This window comes from Pseudochaenichthys georgianus, chromosome 10, assembly GCF_902827115.2.
Source record: "Pseudochaenichthys georgianus chromosome 10, fPseGeo1.2, whole genome shotgun sequence".
Classification (NCBI taxonomy): Eukaryota; Metazoa; Chordata; class Actinopteri; order Perciformes; family Channichthyidae; genus Pseudochaenichthys; species Pseudochaenichthys georgianus.
The window spans coordinates 7,568,415-7,589,163 of NC_047512.1; the positions used below are offsets into that span (position 1 = coordinate 7,568,415).

General features: G+C 41.4%; 1 protein-coding gene and 1 pseudogene across 1 annotated transcript; both read right to left on the reverse strand.

The window, feature by feature from the left end:
* Positions 1–4,090: 4,090 nt before the first annotated feature.
* On the reverse strand, positions 4,091–6,530 carry nanos1 (nanos homolog 1). Its single transcript, XM_034092815.2, has one exon. The coding sequence runs from the start codon at positions 6,355–6,357 to the stop codon at positions 5,647–5,649; it is 711 nt and encodes a 236-aa protein (XP_033948706.1). The 5' UTR covers positions 6,358–6,530; the 3' UTR covers positions 4,091–5,646.
* A 5,885-nt stretch (positions 6,531–12,415) lies between these two features.
* On the reverse strand, positions 12,416–20,288 carry LOC117454007 (cathepsin Z-like; annotated as a pseudogene).
* Positions 20,289–20,749: the final 461 nt, after the last annotated feature.

Here is a 20,749-nt window from a genome sequence, read left to right on the forward strand (position 1 = left end):
ATAAAACCCCTTCCCCCTTTATCACACCTTTTTAGGATATAAGAATGTGGAGCTATTATTGTAATTGCAATTTTCCAAAACCTACAATGAGCTGTGATTGGCCAGGATTGAGAAATAATGTGTCTCTTAACCTCTCTTCGGTCCAAAATCATTAATCATAAATCTCACAAAAGTATAAAACAGCATAATATATTCTTCAAGGCTGTAATCAAAAACATTACTTCTTAAATAAATGATGTTTGGTCTCCAATAAGACAGTCTTGTTTTCAGTGATGTAGTTTATTGACATGTTTGTTGTGTACCTCTGTTACATTCAGAAGCCCTGATTATCTCTGCTGATAGAGGGATTAGTGATGGAGCTGAACTAATACTGGAGCGAGCTGAAAGGCAATGGTTGCACACAGAAACACTTGTATTTCTCTTTTACGACACATTTTCACTTAAAATTATTATATATAAATATAGTAATTCTATTTTATTTTATCTTTTTATTGCACATTTCCAATTAAACTTCTTATATTTTAATAAATATTATTATTTTAATTTTATTCTGAAATGGAACACATGTCACAAAACCCAATTTCCCCTCCGGCATAGAACACGTATTCTGATTCTGATTATCTGATAGAGGGAAGGAAATAAGCATATTTGTTATCAGTATAATATTAGTTAAATAATAATTTCATCTGGATTTATAATTACATTTTGCAGAAAACTGCTACAAGATTATTTTCTGGGAAACAATTTTCGGAGGAAATTAAATTCTTCCTGATTCTAATAAAAGCACAGATAAAAGCAGAACACAAGTCTCCTGCTGTTTTGTTTTATTGTATTGACTTATACAATAGCATGCCAATACAAAAGGATACACTGAGACGACCCAGAGCGATGACCGAAGCCAAACAGACGAGTATTTGCTTCAAATGCAGAACACCTTTTTAAGAAAACACGCTGAATAAATGTTGAGATGACTTGACATCGCCTTCTCTGGGTACACCTCGGTGACTTGGAGGATTATTTCTACTGACAGTACATCTGCACCAGTGAAACAGCCCCTGAGAAATAAGCTGATCGTGCTGTGAAGGAAACTTAATAACCTGTCCGCCTCACTTAAACAGCAACGGGTTTTGGTTTCAAATAAATCCTTTGTGAAATTTCAATTACAGCATCAAAGCTGTAATCTGCCCGCGGAGGGACACCGTTGTTATCGCGGCGCTGAGATATGGTCAGCGCTGTTGACAGAGAGTTCAATAACACCACACTCGTCATTATGATCCCTTCCACATCGCTGGCTTCTAATAACACTGCATCTATGAAGTGTCACAGAGCAGGTATGAATGTTTTTGTAATTAATTGTGTCACCACAGGGGGCAGTAAGGTGCTGAAAGGATGTCTATTATGCCCGAAACCCTTTTTTTTTTTCTTGTCCTTCCAATTTTAAAATCAAACCAGCACCAATAAGCCATTTAAAGTGGAGGCCAGAGATGATATCCTCTTTTACCTCGCTCTATCGAATGACTTTCATGCCCAGCTGCTGTCCAATATTATCTCCAGGAGTTGCTAGGCGACAGGAGCATCCTCATTACATGTGTATTCTGGGAAAGGACGGGACCCATACATGAATTCTGCAGATCTGTGGCTTATTATCAGCCTTCAACACGACATGAGGGTCAAAGAAAGAGAAGGATGCTATGCTAATGTGATGTTGGGTCTTTTAGAAGAGATATTTCAGGGTTAGCTTTGTCCTGCAGACACATACGGTTTAAATGAGTCCGACAAATACAGCACATACACAACATTGAGGCTAGTTTTTCTGTATTCATGGATAATCTAACAAATATATGTCTTCAGCCAACAGCAGCTATGATTACTATAACTATGAAGAAGGTTTTATATCATAATTGCAGGTAGTTCATGTAAGCAATATGAATTCTCCTTATTTATAATACTTATAATTTGCCTTAAACATTACTTTAGGGGCTCGATAAAAAAAGAGACATTTTGTCCTTTAAGGATCGTTATATACAGTGTACTATAGCATACAACGAACACCTATATTACTGTGACCTTTTACATGAGACATGTGAAATTAAAAGGTCAAGAGAAGAAGTTTCAGACTAATCAAAATGCTCTTATTATATACTGCAGTTATTCCCAAGAGGGCCCTTTACTACGGATACATAGTTGATGGTAAAGCTGCATTACAACCAATACTGTATATACATTTTGATTTAGTATCCAAATATCTGTCTTTAAGAGGAAAGCATCAGACACATTGGATTAAATATGGCTATGGTGTTGATATTACTTTAATGTATTTATATATGTATTCAGTTACATCAGCCAAGTGCTTGAATTGAGTGTCTGCATTGAGCCATTTGACAAGCTAATGGTAGCCTATAGGTAAATGGTTGAAACATCCATTTAATTGTACTCCTAATGATTGACAAATCACTATACAAATTTGACAATAACAACAACAAAAAGAACACAAAGCAAACCTAAATCTAGACGAAGCCAAGATGACTCAGATCAGCTGCTGTGTTTTCTCTGCAGTGAAAGTGAAAGATTACCGGGCGGTGCCATGAAGTCACGCCATCCATCAGACTGGTTTCATGAAGCAGTGCCTAATGGGTCTATGGAACATCTGTACAGCATGTTGGGCACCACTAATCTAGTGCACGGTGATCACTTCAAACAGGAAACATCCAGTGTAGCGACGGGCAGTGTGAATGAATGAATCCTCTAAATCAGACTAACCAAAGCTGCGGAGCATTAGCTGAATGCTAATCACCTGTCCGAGGGGATCCCGCTGCTCATTCTTGGAGATAACTCTGAGTCAACACCTTATGCATAATCCTCCCCATTAATTAAAACATTTTCATCCCTAATATTTAGACAAGAGTATAAATATGCAAATACATTCAGTACAAAGCTTAAAACAAACCTGCTTCGTCCCCTAAAGCTCTGCAGGAAGATCTGTTGTGCACACAAATTGTATGCAGCATAAAAACCGACCATCTTAAACATATTATATGATCATGAAAGATACATATCTCATAAATGGTGAGCTAAGTAGATTATGGACCCAGTCTGCTGAGTGGCTAATGGAGGCCGCGGCGTACAGGGACTAAAACCTGTTAGCTGACTGTGTTTGAAATGCTAACCCTCCAGGCTTCTTCACCACTGCTCTCACTGAGATAAATCCCTGTTGCACTTAGTAGTCATCCATTTTTAATGACGCAGACTCAGCTGGAGAGATGCATGAAGCCAGAGCGGCGGTGGGGGGGCGAAGGTGTGGATGACACCAGCTGAAGGCCTGGGGCTAATGTATGTACAGTGCTCTTGATGTGTTGTTGCCCTGTATGCTCAGCGTCAGCAGCAATTAGGGGCGTCTGAGGTTGTGTCGGCGGTGCACAGGCCGCAGACAGGCAGCCATTCACAAACACACCGTGGTTCTACTCTATTTATTGTTTCCTCATTGATTTGACATGTGTAGGAAACCAAGAAAGCGACTGCGTACAGCTCCTTCCAGGAAAACAAGAAGCTTCCTGCCTGTTTTTGGAGCCCCTTAATATGTCTGCAGCAGCAGCAGCCATTCCACAGATGGCAGGCGGAGAAGGGCCAGCTATTCAATCCACTTCAGTGCAAACATGATCCGTTTGAATGGCGAGGCATAAGCCAAGACATTCTTGTGTGGGCAGACCTCCCTAAACAACCGCGAACAACCGTGGCTCTGTGTTTGTCCTTCAGAGACAAATCTTTGAGATACCAGAGCAGCGGATCAGTTCGTCCTAAAGCAAAGGTTAGAGGGGAGCTTTTCTCTGGGTAATGTGTTGATGCATGCATGAGGGCTCAACACTGTCTCTGTTTTAGTAAGTCCGCGAGGCAGTCAGTCAAAGGCCTATTAGGGAAAGGCTGGGCTATTCCTGTAAATGTGTTTTTAGTGGACTTTCCTGCTTAAATTCAAACAGTGGGAAAGAATGCTGAGACGGTCAATAAACCAGTATTTCTACACTCTTACATAACGTAGGAAAAGTGTATACACCCTCTCAGTCAGATGTTGAGCAAACATGACCACATAGCTCCAAATATTTGATAGGTTTTTATTTCTCTAGTGGATTCATATGTTGTTATTCTGCACAGCAGCATACAGGAAATTGTGGTAAAATATAAATAACAAAGTTCAACAGTGTTTCTTTTTTTTCTATTATTCATTTAATCCAAAAACACCTCTGTTAAAAGTGGCACATTGTGTCAGCCTTTTTCAATACCTTGCACACTCTCAAGAATGTCACATTGAACATCTAAACTTTAAAAAGTATGGGTATAATCATTATGTACAGACAATCACCTTTTGGCGAGCAATGCTTATAGCTTCTTGGAAATTCACTTCCATAATGTTAAATGCAACGAAATGAAAATACAATTATGTTATACAAAGATCAAAAATACTATCAAAACCCTTATTATAAATGGCAGCACTATATCAATAAACTGCTGTTGACATTTGACATGTAAGTACAAAATCCTGTTGAGGTAGCGCCCTCTGAAGTCACTTGTAATGTTAAAATACTGAATAAACATCACTTTATATACAATACAGCAAATCTCTCTTATTTCTTCAATGCAATTGTTTTCCTTTGGTTAACAAAACTGTCATAAATGTGACACTTTCAATCATACATTCACAACATTTTTGCATCTTTTTTGGATTCTTCAGGAAAAGAAATACTGGGATCACATGTTATTGAACATTCATTTGCTTGTTCCCCCTATGCGCAGAGTGTAGGGTGCATGGGGCTCTCTGTGGCGGGTACATCGTCAGGGCAAATCAAAAGAAAAAGAAAGAAGATCACCAGAGAGAAAGAGAGAGCTGACGGAGAAAGGAAATCCAGTGTGTCGCCCTTATTTGGGAATGTAAACATAACGAAATGTAGTAAATCTCAGTTCTGACTGCTTGTGAAGTCAGAACACTTTCTCATAACATCGGATGGGAAAAGAGGTTTGGCTTGGCAACAATTGATTATAATGTTCCCTCGAGAACATGAGCCTTAAACAGAGGCCACATTGTCTCTTTTTTTTTTTTTTCCTCCCGCCTCGCAGATTGAATGTCAACTTTTGGGAGCAAGTTGGAAAATGTGTTGTGGAGTTTTTGAGGCAGGCAGATGGGATCAAAGAGTTCCTCCTCCACTCAGACGCACAAATGCACTCATGACACATTCTTGAGCTTCTTTAATGGCAAACATAACTTTGGTTTTCTAAGACGAGAAAGAAAATCGCAGCGAGCTTAGCTCACTGTACAAAAATACTTGGTAAGAAATATGACATTCATCCCCTTTGCCAATGTCACTGTGTTTCCCTACATGACCAAAATACTCTTTAAATGTATTCACACGTTGTGATTATTGATACATGTATTTATATGCACACATGCTCAAATGACTAGGAACTAGCAAGAAAAATAAATCCAATGTATAAAGCATAACATTATTCTATGTGGATAAAAGATAACTATAAAAATATAAGAGATCTTAGAGGAAATCAATATGTTTATGAAACTGGGATAAAGGCTAGAGCCGAAATCAAAACAGTCATCTGGAAATTGTTCAGTGCAATTCAATTTAACTTTGTAGCCGTATCTGCTCAGAATATTTTCATCCTCTTACCCCCCACAGCCCGCCCTCCCTTTAATGGTCGCTGGGATGGCTGGTCTTTAGACAGCGGACAGTATTTGATCGTGTGGGCATTGTCCCCGTTGGCACTGCACAGGGGGCAGGTGTAAGCCCTCAGAATCGGGCACACCACCCTCCCATCCGGGGTCTTCAGGACGTGGGAGCCGTACACCTCCTCTGGCGCTCCGTTATTTCGGCAGAAGACGCAGATTTTGGGCTCCTGCTTGCTCCTGGAGGCGGGTTTACGCATCTTCCTCTCCATGCCGAACAGGTCGAACCCGGCGAAGCTCCCACCGAAACCCACCTCTCTCTCCGGCAGCTGCACCCCGAGCTGGCTGTGGAAGGGGCTCAGTATGGAGAAACGCTCCTTCAGGTCCAGGATGGAGGTCGGAGGGGGGCTTCCAGACGGGCAGCAGCAGTCCAGGTGCCCGTTGTCTCCAACTCCTCCCGAGATTACGCACGGACACGCCGGGGAGTCATCCAAACCCAGCGTGGCTTTCAGGGACTCTGTGATGGAGTTGGGATTCTGAGGCATGCTGAGTTTGTTATTCTTCGTCACCAACGTGGTGAGCCCGAGATAGTCGTTCCAAAAATTAAAAGTGTAGTCGTAGGGGTTGCGCGCGTTCAAATAGTTGTGATTGAGAAAATCCATGGTCACTTCTGGTCGTTTGCTCGCGGTCATATGAAGATAAACAACCAGAGTAATCCGTTAAAGTCTTTGTAGCCAGAGTTGGTCTCCAGGAATGGTTCATGCACAGCGATGCGGTCTCCAGTGTTCCTGTTATGTTTGAACGTCCTGCGAACAGGCTTTCTGGTTATAAGGACCAGGAGGGCGGGGCGCTCTGCCTTCAAAACCAAGTTTGTGATCAGGTTGAAAGCAAGCTCCCTTTCTTCAGAAGCCACATTTAGAAAGACTTGTTTTCGTGCAGGCAGGCGCTCTCTCTCTCTGCATCAATCATCATTCCAGAGATTAGGGCATTTTCTTGTGGAACAAAAGTTGTTAATAGTTAATGATTTGGGCTCAGAGAAATAATTACCCGCACACAGACTAATTACATTATTTCAGCGCGAGTACCGATCAATTAGATGAGGACGGCTCGGCTCTTTGTTCCCCCCTCGGTGTTAAAACATTACAATTCTGCGTGTTTCGTGGATCAATATCGTTAATAATCGTGCCTGAAAACCATCTTCACCAACCCGGGCGTTCACACACCTTAACCCTGTGTACTATAGCAGAGGCCCTTTGTTCCATGAAGCAGCCCTCCTCTCTATCCAGGGAGGAACAATCTGTCCTCATGCATCATATTATGTTCAAATGTAACCTATATGAGGCGAGGCTTTTAACCAGATCCTCATGTTTACAGTTTCCACAGCTGGAACAAATATTCTGATTATTTCTTAAATAAATAACCACATTTAATTTGATTGGTAGTAAATAAAAAGGCAGGTTTCTTGAATAAAATCACGAAGAAAGAAAAAAAGACATTGCATTGTATATGTTTATAACCTTTTTGTAATCAAATGTCTGTTTACATCCAGAATTGTAAACTTAATAGAAGGAAATAACGCTTTATGACGTCTCGCGGTGTATTAAACTCCAGTTTAGCTGTGACAAGCTGTGAGTCCTGACATTAAAAACCTCGTAAAATCCAGACAAAACAACACATCAGTCCTCTCAGTCCTGATGTAAACACAACATGCAGAGCTGCTCTTCGATAGGGGGCAGCAGAGTGCAGTTACAGGTCAGTCCATACACACCAAAGACCCCTCCCTTCCTTCTGTCCTCCTGAATGAGAGTGGCAAACGAAACCTACAGTCGTGAAGGCTGGAAGATGAAGTCAGCCATGATGTCCTCATAACAGTCAGATGTCATTACGGTGATTTCACTGAAGCAACACTGGTCATTTACAGAGAGGAGTTCACAGCCACTGCACAGAACAATCAAGTGTACTCATAAGCCAAATAATATACAATACATGTCTGTGTACAAATGTGGGACTACATAAAAAGCACCAGCATACATGTGTCCATAACGTGTTGTTAAAGGGTCAGTTCACCCACATTGCAAAACAATCTGTTGCTTACTTTTAGTGTTATGCAGCCTTATTCTTTTTGTTGGCACCAGCAGCGAGACGACCGTGATAAACATAATGCAAACAATCATAATCCAGTGATTTGATATAAATTAATCTAAAATGAGAATTTTGGTTAACAAATACATTCGATGGTTTTATATTCGTTCTTGCTATTATGTCAACCTACAATGAAATGATATAATAAAGAAACAACACTTATAACGTTATGTCATCACACATGATATGGAATTACCACATTCTTAGTCTATTCTAATATTTCTTCACTATTGTAAGAAAAGCTTTACAATAAAGTGATCTTTAAGAGACAGGTTCCTACCCAAGAAACCATGGAAGTTGTTTCAATGTCTAAACGCCACATCTTGATGTTTGCCTCTCCTGTGAAAAGACACATCTGTTGGGGTTTGCGAGAGATATAAAGAAACACGTTGTACTGAAGGTTACTTAGACAAAGTGGGGCGGTGGTGGCGAAGTCGATAGGGACTTGGCTTGGTAACTGGAAGGTCACCAGTCCCCGAAAGACCAAGTGCTGCCGAGGTGTCCCTGAGCAAGGCACCGTTCCCCACACTGCTCCCCGGGCGCCGTTCAAAATGGCAGCACACTTCTCCTAACACTAGGATGGGTCAAATGCAGAGAAACAATTTCCCCACGGGGATTAATAAAGTATATCAGAATGAAGTGGAACATGTTGCCTTTAGATGTAGCCTCAATTGAAGCGAGTGAGTTGTGATGTAATCAATCTGAAACAACAACAACAACATCACATTCACAGTATCTCCGATATGGTGTGTTTCTATAAAGAGCAGTAGCCCTCATCATGTCTGTTTCTACATCTGTAAAACTGCCACATTCTTTACATCAAAAAGAGAATCTCTTAGTCTTTACATTTGCAATATATCCCCACAAGTATCCTCTCAATCAACTTGCCGCACACAGACTCTCCTGCAGTGCTAGAAGTGATCCAGGTGGTGACTCTCGGGGGAATATGAGGCAGTAAACAGTGCGCTCTCTCTCCTCTGATCCTGTGATGAAGTGGGCAGCTCAGGAATGTGGAAGCGGCCCTCTTGAAACAATGATAACACGACTGACTGGTGTTCTAATTAAAACTTCCAGGGGGAGGCTGCAAGAACTCACTGACTTGAAAAGCTTCACATCTATTTTTAAGGGATGTAATAAGAATGTGCTACCTTTCGGAGACAGAGTGATAAAGGCAGAGCAGAAGCACGTCCGATGACTTTCAGCGGCCATTCTGTAGGTTCAGCAAGTTAGTTTGAAAGAGTAAGGGCTGCTCATTGGATCTCCACTCCAGAGCTGGTGCAAAATATGAATTTGACGATGAGGCATTAATAATGTATATGTAATCGCCAATTCTTTTTTTGCAAGCCACGGCAGATTCCCGTGTTGCTGCAGAGCAACTGAAATATTCATGGCCATATTATTTCTTAATTTTGTTGTGACTAAGAGGGATTAATACTCATCCATTAACTAAAGCTAATTCTGCGGCCGCCTCGAGGTTGTGTGAGTATATTGGACAAGGAAGTGAGATTAGCAGGGGAATGATGCATAACATCAGCGGGGGAGCGCTGGCCTGTAAATCGATTTGGGAATCACGCGGACTAAGTGATTGTTGTGTAAGTGTTTGTTTTTTTTACAGCGAGAAAAACACGGATCATCAGGAAAAGTGGAGGCTGGCTGAGGAAGTCACTTTGTTTTTAATCACCTCATCACATTTCCAGCGTGGGCTCATTAGCAATGTGAGACATACCATTTACAATGTTTGTGTGCAAGATGTATTATGCAATGCAAATCCGCTCAGGCGCGCCTTTTGCTGAAGTTATGGTTATCCCGTCGAGCTAATCTGCTTCATACATCATGATTACAATCACGAATACATCTGCGCTATGATCCTGGCAACAGAACACAATGTGATGCATTTGGGGTGAAACTCACTCCATATTTGACAAGATAAATGAAAGATTGATGATGGTGTAAAATGCATGAAGAAATCCGATGCCTTTTTCTTCCATCTGCTCATACTGATAGTAATAACTGAAATGCATATTTTGGGCCTGTTTTGCATCACTACCATAAGACACTGTGTCTGTTACCTCTTAGGCAGAATTGGAGAAATACCAGAATGTGTTTGTGGCTGCGTTCAATCTGTTGCTTATGTCATGAGGCACATTTCAGCAGTGGCCTTGGAGAGGTGAAAACATTGGGACGGTTTACACCAAGCACACAGGTTTCTGCATACACTGCTGCCACGGATAAATCATTACAATGCCTTTCTCAAAGATATCACTGAAGTGGATATTCCCTATTTAAGCTCGTAATCCAGACCCCTGCCCCACCAAAGGATCATAATACTATTTTCATATTACACCCCCTCCTACATGTTTACAGAGCGACATATTGATCACGAAACAATACACAATGGGTTTGCAGAGATCACCGAAATATCAATGTTGCCGTATCAATTGCTCTAATGAAGATGAATGCTGGCTCACGTGCATTTTGCAACACGCATTATCCACTCCTACTTTCTTTCCCCGATCCCGGCAGAAAGACGGCTCGTTCTTTTTCAGTCCCAACGATTACCATGTGTTTTCATTCACATCCATTAGAGCTCTGTTTGTGATTATGCAAATGAGAAAACATGCAGGAAATTTCATCAGAGCACAAATTTGATTCCACGTGAAAAAAGATTGCTCGAGGGTGGGTGCTTGATCGCGTACTATTGAGCAACCAAAGGATGTTCAATATTTGTTTTCACGGTGGGCCTCGGCTTGGACACGCCACAGCTTAAGGTTTGCATGCCTTCAAGTTAACGGCGCTGCATACGGTTTGATTATCCTTTGTTCTCCCTGGAGATGCAGAATGGGAAGTGCAGTTAATGGGAAACCTTTCCATATCAGCAGCCGAGCACAGCAGCTTGTGTTTATGCATTTGTATTATTGTTGTGTCCCCTGAACCACATATCCAAGTGCTCCGTTTGCTTTTGTTCCCCAGATGAACAGCAAGAAAATGGGCTCGTTGTAATTGCACAGAAACTCGGAGGATGCCATTGTACCGTTACGTGTGCCACTGTAGATAACTGCTGATTACACTGAATGAAACTCCAGCAGCATGAAAGAATTGAAACTAATAAAGCATGTCAGTCAATATGAGGTGTCTGCTTATCAAGCTCAGAGATGTAGAACAAACAAATGTCATGTGGTTTTCATTTGTCTCAAGGTAACAGGAGGGCTGTTGTCTGTCATTGAGTGTCGGGAAACAATAGCTGTCAGTGCTGGGCTCTAAAGCCTCGACAGTTCTGTGTTTACACACCCCACAACCTGACCTTGTATCCGTGCACTTAGAGGCAAAAGCAAATGAGGCTACATGATTTGCACCACGAATACATTCTGAATCAGTACTGAAATGTCCGCCTGAACAAATGTGTAAATGTTTCCCCAGGAGAGAAATTAATTTCCCAACTTTTTAATACCAAAAATGGAGAGTGCATATACGGTGATGTTAAATATCTAGGTTTGTGGGGCATGTGATCTCAGGTGTAGCAATCCTTAAGGAATTGTTCAACCCAAAATGTAGGCAGTCACGAGCCCACCCCCTTATCTCCGATACCCCATTTGTCAGTCTTTCAAAAATGTAACACCATATTTGTTCTAGTTTTGAGCAGAGACTACATTTTTTGTTAAGGCTACATCTTTTGAAAATAGTTTCCTCGGGGCTTCACCTGAAAAGGTTTCCAAGTTCAGAGTCAATGGTCAAGTGAAACACTGAGTGGCATTATGAATAACGGCCCGTCTACACTACAGGCATCGACAAATGCTTTCAACGCTTCGCCCATTCACTTGAATGGGGTGACGTAGAAGATTTTTAAACTTCGCCGAACTGCATTGTGGGGAGCATGGCATGGCTTTGCAAGCATCACGAGCATCTATCGGCATCAAAAGTTGAACAATGTTCAACTTTTGAGGCTTGATGCTTGGCATCAGCCAATCACATCCCGCGTATGCAAATCTGCCAGTACAAGCGCTAGCCAATCAAACCGCGTGTATGCTGGGAGAGACTACGCAGGTCATTTCCTCATATTCGAAAAAATGGAGCGGTAGTGAATCACCCGGTGCTGTATGATCAGTCTCTGTTCATCTACCGGGATACAAACCGGAGGAGCGAGGCATGGAGGGAGGCGGCAGAGACAGTGGGTGGAACTGGTAGGTTTTCGCCTATTTGGGGATTTTATATCCAGTTTACTTCGTTTTAACATTGCTATTGCTTTGTATGCCGGGGGCGGGCGGGAGATTCCTGATTGGTTGTTGGTCGCGAGAAATCGCCAAGCCTCAGACACGCCCAGCTTCAAGATTTTTTGATGCCTGTAGTGTAGACGGGCCGTAAGTGACCCATGCTTCAGATGTCTGCCTATGATTTTTGAAGAGTTGTGCATCTGAAGCCAAGGAACCGTTTTAGACGAACTCCCAATAAGTTGCTGTGGTATTAGATTCCTTGGACATGGTTTAAAATGCAGTAAAAATATAAGAGCCTCAACGACAAGTGAGCCATGCCAAAGGCTTTTGCATTTTCAACTTAACCCGACCAGAGGGAAATAAAGCCTCCTGTTCTTCCACATCAGAAAAAGCACAAATGTAATGGATAAAGTAAAATATTTTATTTCACGGCTTGAACAAATCACAATTCCAGTGAACAAACTGATTGACCCACAGACAAAGACAATACACAGGGTTCCTGTAATGAGGATTAAGTTGCATTAGTGTCCTTGGCTTTCTTGAGCGTACAATCACGTGTCCATACATGCAGTCTTCTTCCAAAGCCAGGTTGTGCTTCCACTCCCTCCTTTGTAGGCACTGGTCACAATCTTGAGCCAGCCTTTCGCACCCTAAAGAGAGAAATCTCAGGTTCTTTGGATATTAAATGAAGTGCATCACATGCATATCAATTTACAAAAGTAACTGAAGCCCTTTAAATGTTATGTCTCAGCCATGGCGAGCCCCAGGAGTTGCGGACACTCCAGTACTCAGTGCCGTTTTCTACCGTCCAGCCTGCCACTGACACGATGTGGTTGATGGATGTCGTCTCAATATACTCGTGTACGGACCCCCGGGGCACAAGTCCAGTTTCTCCGTGGCCATCATTCCACAGCTGAGGGAAGACAGATTCACATTATCAGATTTTAGGAAAGTAACTTGGTACAGCCATAACACTGTAGTAGGGTTTTTGACGTGAAGGCCTTCCTAAAACGTTGAACACTTCAAATGCAGCATTCAAACAATTATCTGCAAAACCAGTTTCTAAAAGATGTTTTGCTCAACCTGATGGGTCCTCCGGAGTAGATTTCTGCCATCATGTCCTTGCGCCCTCTGACTGCTCCAAAGTCACCTACTTTCCACAGAGTGTAGTTCTGCACAGTGTTGCACGCCCCGAAAGTTGTGCGAGTCCCACATTCATTGAAGGGCTTGCATTCTAAAAAGATGCAAGTCTTAAAAGGCTTTGAGGAACTGGAAACATTTATACCAAGTGCACTCATTTGTTGGAGTTCTTACTCTGGTCAATCGCCTGGTAGGTGTTGCAGGTCTCGTCGTGTTTGTGAGCGTACTCCCACATCCCTCCATGGTCTCCTCCGTGACAGGTGCCAGCATCAGTTCATCACGTGTTGGACAGATAAGGCAACGGCCAAGCGCCTCGCCTCTTAATGTTGATGCGATCTACACAAGCGGAGAAAATAATATTTATCATAAACAGTGTTCACTTAAAGACTAGCGCATGGTCAGGTCCAGGCTGGTGGAGAGTGTGGTAGCCTTAGCCATATTTACATGCATGTTTAAACCGGGTTCATGTTTATTTGCAATGAATGCTTGATGGCTCTCAGTCTGTAATATACATGTAGAAGAACCAGGAAAACACACCATACATGCATTTTAAGGGTTATTGGTCTAATCCGTTGACAATTCGCCATTTCCCAAATGTGCAACCATTTCTTTAACTTTAAACTTTGTCATAGTCTTTTTTGAAATTGTAAGTTATCTATAGTGCTTAATTTGTAAAAACAATGTTTAACCAAAAAAACAAAAAACTTTTGGATACTCCAAGACAAAAAAGAAGAAGTTTTGAGACCATATACTTAAAAATGGTATCACTTAAGGTAGGGTATGTAAGAATGGAGAAACCAGCTCGAGTGCGCTAGAATTTGAAAGTACGCAGCTGAAAGAAATCTGCCCCTTCCTTCAGACTTCCTCACAGAGCCCCTCCTCCAACACACGAACATGACCAATGAGGGCACGAGATAAGTTTGTGCCCAGATGGAAGGCTGACAGGCAGGTAGGCCATCCAGTTACTTTAGCCGCGCCGGCTCAGATGATTGGTCGTGCTTTCTACAGCGCCACGGCTTCCACAGGTGACATTTTTTTATGTATTTATTGTCAAAGCATTTCATGTATTCATTGCTATCGGGATGTTAAGAGCATTCCATGGAATATAACAAAGTGTTTCTGAAGTGAATTACGTACATGACATGTTAGACGCTTTTATCCAAAGCGACTCACATACTCAACACTGTGGACAATCCCCACAGGAGCAATTTGGGGTGAAGTGTCTCAGGGACACAACGACATGCTGACTGCAGTGGGGTTTGAACCTGTAACCCCCTGATCTGAACACCTACAGACAACCCACTACGCCACACGCCTACCCCACCTTTAAGTGTTAGAAGTACAACTCGTAGACATTCCAGAGTAACAGTTGCGTTGATAGAAGTGGTTTTAGTTTTTAAAAGTTACAACTTGCCTATTCTTTGCCATTAAAGACCATCAGAAGGACATTCAGAAAGAGTTTCCTATCTGGCTTTAACAAGCTGAAAGGGAGGAGACCTCTCACCTGCCATGGCACTGGTGCTGCCACGAGCCCAGCACGAGCCGCAGGACTGAGGGATGTGCTGGTTACGGGTGTTGGAGACGTCGTTAGCGCCATTTACGTTCCTCCAATCTCAGGACTTGGGCAGCTGAGCGAGGTTCAGGAGTTCACGTGCACGAGCAGCAGTTCTGTGGGAGACGAGATAACGGGCAGAACTATTTAAGGGCTGCGGTTTCAGTGGTCAGAGATTGTGGTGAGTCAGAGGCAAAAAGCACAGCCAGAGGAATGGACAAGTTCGGATGTCTCAACCTTTTTTTAAATGAAGCCCAGCTAGCCAAACTCACGAATGGTATTAAATCAAGTCAGAGAAAATGGCAAGGCAGGCAAACCACACGGTTGGAACGCCGAGGACTGTATTCCTTTTTTTATTAAGTACACGATTATTTGTGTAGAGTTAAACTTTCCCAAGCAGACCTTCCCAGAACCTGGCAAACGTTTAACTCAAACCATCTGTCACCTAAAATGAACTACAGTTTACAACATGTGAAGTGCCATTGAGGGCAAACACAGCATAAGAGGTCATTTTGGACAAGTATTTGGTAAAATATAACTTGGAAACAGCAAAATGTTTTTATAAAACTATCCAAATTCCTTTCAAATACAAATAATTGTCAGTACTTACAATAAGAGTTCCTTTGAACCCAACAGAAAGACATAACATGAGGAACAACAGGAAGCTAAAAAGGCTACTTACTTCACCCCAAAGTCCGGTTTCCTCGGCACCGGCTGATGACAACTTGGTGTCTCTCTAAGAAAATGTTTTTGCTGAAACAGCGAGAGACAAGAGCAGGACGGCAAACACAACACACTGAGCCGTGTTGAAGTTCAGAGCATCAAACACCATGACATCACTTTGGCTTGTCTACCCCTGAGAGAGGAGAGCACCCTGCCGCGAGTCATTCAGCTAATCAGGGTTTATTGATCTCACCTGGAGTCTGTCTGCAGGTTGGAGTGGATCAACACATTCTGCCAGGATGAGCTGCAGAGTAATGGACTGCTATACTTAGATGTAACACTTCATTCACCATTATTACAGCCCGAACCGGCACTGCAGTATTTTTACTTTCTAATGAAATACCCAGAATGATTTGAAGCTTTATGTTAAGGGCTGTAAGATATACCATTTTGAAATAACATGTTATTGAAGATCGGGATCTTTAATCTCTTGAATAATATACTCTCTTGATTTAACTTGATGTAATATTAACATGATGTAATATTAAAAGGCAAGATAGTGAGCAGAGAAATATCATCTTAAAGCAACACCAAGTCAGTTGCAATACAGACCATTACAACATTATTTAAGAAACGCTTAAACTGCATCTACTGTAACAGAGAAAACAAAATACATCATATTTGATATTTTAATGTATTTGTATATAGGAAATGCTTTCAATTAGAATTGCACTAATTGTTTTATTGTGCTGTCTTGATTGCATAGTATATTTAACGTATTTATCCATCTATATCCTGTCTGTTGTAGTTTTAATGGCTGCTGCAAGTGTCCTTATTATGCTAATGTTTAGGTTTGTTATTTGTATTTTTTTCCTCTACTGGGACATGCTTTGATGTTCAACGTGGTCTTTGTTTTTCTATTTTCTTTTTTGTATTATATTGATGCATTGATCCCTGACAGAAGCTCATCGTTATGTTGGCAGATTTCTCTTTGTCTTCTTGTTTGCTCGTGCAGCTTGTGTGATAACAAAGAGTGCATCAGGTTTCAGAGTGAGGCTGCACACAGAAAGGATCTAATTGACTGCCTGCCATCGCTCCCATCTGCAGGAATAGAAAGCCATCTTTAATGCCTTGATTAAAATCTAATCCCTCCATGTGAGTCGGAGATGAAAGTAATTTTCGTGTAATGGAGACTATTAATATTTAGATATAGAAGGGGAAACCAGATCCCAGATTTGCAATCAGCTGGAGGATGGTAAACGATATTAAGGGCTGCCACTGAGCTGGAAACCAAAGCCAGCAATTCAAATAAGTTTCAATAAGACTTTTCCGATTAATATTTATGTTTCTTCCCGCCAACAAATATATGTTATTCATATTTCTCTTTCTCTATATTTTTTAGTTATAGTCAAATAAATGTCCTCTCATCATAATACAGTGCAACTGAACCTTTGAACCCTTATGTTGTGTTCCGGTCTCCCGTGACCCGTTTCAAGTTAAAATTATATAATAACTACGCTCTAGTTTTTTTTATCGGAACAAGGCTTCACTATATCCTCTACAATAGATATATAAACACTACCAAACTGATTTTGACAATTCTTGCCACGTGTGAAAGTGTGAAAAAAACATGGCCCAATCAAGATTCATCTTTGACTTTAGACACCCCTCCCCCGCCCCCTTCATCCACTGTAACAATTATTTAAAACTTTTTTTCTGGAGATTGTATTCTAATATTCTAATATAGTCAGATAACGTAATGATCCACTGTCTTCACTATAGGAAACATAATGAGTGAATTTAATCACATGCTTTACTTAAATATACTTAAATATGTCATAAAATGAAATTACAACAGGATTGTACGGTTATTAATGCTTAATAAGTTAGTTATGATGTAGTTGAAACAAAATTGGATGATAGTCATTATTTTTGAGTGTTTTGGACTGAAATAAATCATGGGTCAAAATGTACCCGTGAACACCATGAACGGTAACAGCTTTCGAACACAACACGAGGGTAAAGCATCGTTTGGGCTTCTTAGTTAAAATGCATGGATGTTTTCATTCCCCAGTAAACATCGATATGTCAGGCAGTAGTTTGCCTTACAAAGCACTGAACTGAACTCAATCAAGAATTCATGAATGAACTCTGGTTGTGAGGCTTTATCGTCCATCAGAGTTGGACCTCGCTGATACTGTTTTGGCTGAAGGTGAGCACATCCCTGCAGCTAGCTCCCAATATCTGATGGAAATCACAAGAGCTGATGCTGTCAAGGGACGCAATAATACCTTGGATTTGGAATGAAGGGTTTAGAGTCAGGGGTGTCAAACTCAAGGCCCGGGGGCCAAATCCGGCCCGCAACTTCATTTTATGTGGCCCGCAAGAGCTTGCAAAGAATATAATACGTTTATTATAAGGTTACATGCCGATTTACAGAATAAACTACATGTCCCACAATGCATCTCGTTTTGTGACATGCACACTGAAGAGACTTGCAATTATTTGCCCTGGACTTCTGCTTTCAGACGTAGTTAATTATGAAGTTATTACCCTATCGGATAATAATCCAATGCAGAGGCAATAATATATAATACATTATTTTATATAATATATTTATATATGTAGTATATTTATATAGTCTTAAAAGTTACAACAGGCCCTTTGAGTGCAACCATAATGCTAATGCTAATGCTAATTTGACACCCCTGGTTTAGACGTTATTTGGGCTTTTAGATGATTGTACTTTTGGTGGAACTGTTAATAATAAGCTGTTGTTTCTTAGCTAACTCTGCTTGATACTGGTGGTTGATTAAGTTAAAGTGAAAGCTTCAAACTGCAAGTAAGCAGACGTCTTATTTTGGAGTATTGAAGGTTTTTTTGTGAACATTTAATTTGATGCATCACACAGAAATGTTTCATGAGACTAAAAATCTTTATGAGATGCCCTTCATGTTTAAAATATGAGTTGAGGGTTTGTATCCTCTTTTCAATGAAACTTGAAAAGTGCAGTGAATGTGTTTGGTTTAAAACAACTTTTAAATTTGCATCCACAAGGTTTTTCCTCCACGGCACACACGAAAATAAATGTAAATATTGCTTGATTATCTCAAATATGCTTCAAAGTACATGGAATTAGAATGGAGTAACATTACTGGGTCGCACATGGTGTTTTTATTTGCTCTCGCTTGTGATTGGTTTATTTGGCTTGAATCAGGAATAGCTCCCCATGTAAAAAACCATCCCAGTTAATTGATGCATTCAGTGACATGATGGCTTGTTACGAGGACTATCAGTGCGATATTGCCATGATTGGTGTCATTAGCTGCCATAATGAGCGTGGCCCCTTCCTCATTAACGTCCACAACATCATTTGTGCACTCGCAAGCCAGAATATTGATTTGTGTATGTGAGAGCGTATCGTGTGAGTGTGTGTTATGAACACATATCTCTGGGTTAGTACCCTATTCGTGTGTGTGTGTGTGTGTGTGTGTGTGTGTGTGTGTGTGTGTGTGTGTGTGTGTGTGTGTGTGTGTGTGTGTGTGTGTGTGTGTGTGTGTGTGTGTGTGTGTGTGTGTGTGTGTGTGTGTGTGTGTGTGTGTGTGTGTGTGTGTGTGTGTGTGTGTGTGTGTGTGTGTGTGTGTGTGTGTGTGTGTGTGTGTGTGTGTGTGTGTGTGTGTGGTCTAGCATTACTATTACTATGTGTGGTCTAGCATCAGGGGAGTCATTAATTGTAGGGTGAAGACTTGGTTAGGTTTAGGTTTAGGATTAGGATTAGGGTAAGGGTTAGGCTTAGGTATGTGTTGGTTAAGGTTAGGATAAGTCTCCAGGAAATGCATGTAAGTCAATGTAATGTCCCCTGAAGTGGTGTGTGTGTGTGTGTGTGTGTGTGTGTGTGTGTGTGTGTGTGTGTGTGTGTGTGTGTGTGTGTGTGTGTGTGTGTGTGTGTGTGTGTGTGTGTGTGTGTGTGTGTGTGTGTGTGTGTGTGTGTGTGTGTGTGTGTGTGTGTGTGTGTGTGTGTGTGTGTGTGTATAATAACGTGTTCACCGATCCTAGTGAAACTCACAGGTTGGTTTCTCTGGCATTTCCTCAGGAAGATATCTCGCCCTCACACATCCTCCTCTCACCTGTCAGCTGTCATGAGGGAGTGAACGTCAGATAACTGGACCCTTCACTCAGCGGAGAGGCAGGGTTTTTTCTCAACAAAAAAATAATCACACGTCACATACTGTATAAATAAAAAAGAGAAACATGTGAAGCCTATCTGTATTTTTACGGTCAGAGTTAAGAAACTAAACCGGAGTTTTGATTCATATCCCATGTTAAAGGATGCACCTGCATATTTTGCATTTTCTTTCAATTTGCAAACATATTAAAATACATTTCATCTGTTGAACATTAACTGCAGCCATGTGTAGCTGCAGGGCCAAAGAAAGCCACAGTTCTCATTATGTTGTTCATGTAGAAAAACAACTCCAGGATAACTTAATTTGCCTCGGTGTATTGGAACCTACTTCAAGGTGACATTGTCTAAATATGACCTACAATTGAATTGGAAAACAACCTTCAACTCTTATGAAATCAGAAGGGGAGATAACTTATTTATGTGGCACAATGACTCGTACTTTTTCACTCACTTTAGCCCTGTGTTTGAATTCTTGAAATTATCTTTGTTTTAACTGTAAAGCTCTGTTAGGCTTATCAGCTCGACTAGCTTTTAAGACCCTGCACTGGACTAAATGACTCACTTTGCAGTGTAGACCTCTTGTCGTCTGAAACGCGGCACATTTTCCAGTTGACTTGTTTTCAAAGGCTCTGTACCGAGCTCCTGCCTCTCCACTGGAACCACCTGTCTTCCCGGACCAAATCCCTCCGCCTCAGAGATCACTGTCGGGGGTTTCGTCACCCGGCGAGCCATTTCACATTCGATTGGCTCAACTGATGCTAACAAAGCTGCAGCGATGACAGACTTGTTCAGTTCATTTCAGTCACCGCAGTCATAAATGCTTTTTAATAGAGAGGGCATTAGAATATGGTCGGAGGACTTAAACCTGAGGAATGGGGGCTCGGAGGGATCCCGGTGATCTTTAGCAGTCGTGTCATAAAGCCGATAATGCTAACGGCCCCTGTGGTTCCTGAGGAGAGAGGGGGAGACGGGGAGGAAGAGTGAAGGAACTCATGTTAAATCAAAGGCATCCATGTTATCAGACAGCAATAATTAATACAGAGTGCATACTCAAATCTGGAGCACGGATATCTGCTTTATAAAGAATTATGAACGGAATAATACCAGTCTTCAGATTGTGGATTTATTCAGCTATTCCTTCACTTAAAGGTAGGGTAGGTAAGAATGGAGAAACCAGCTCGAGTGCGCTGGAA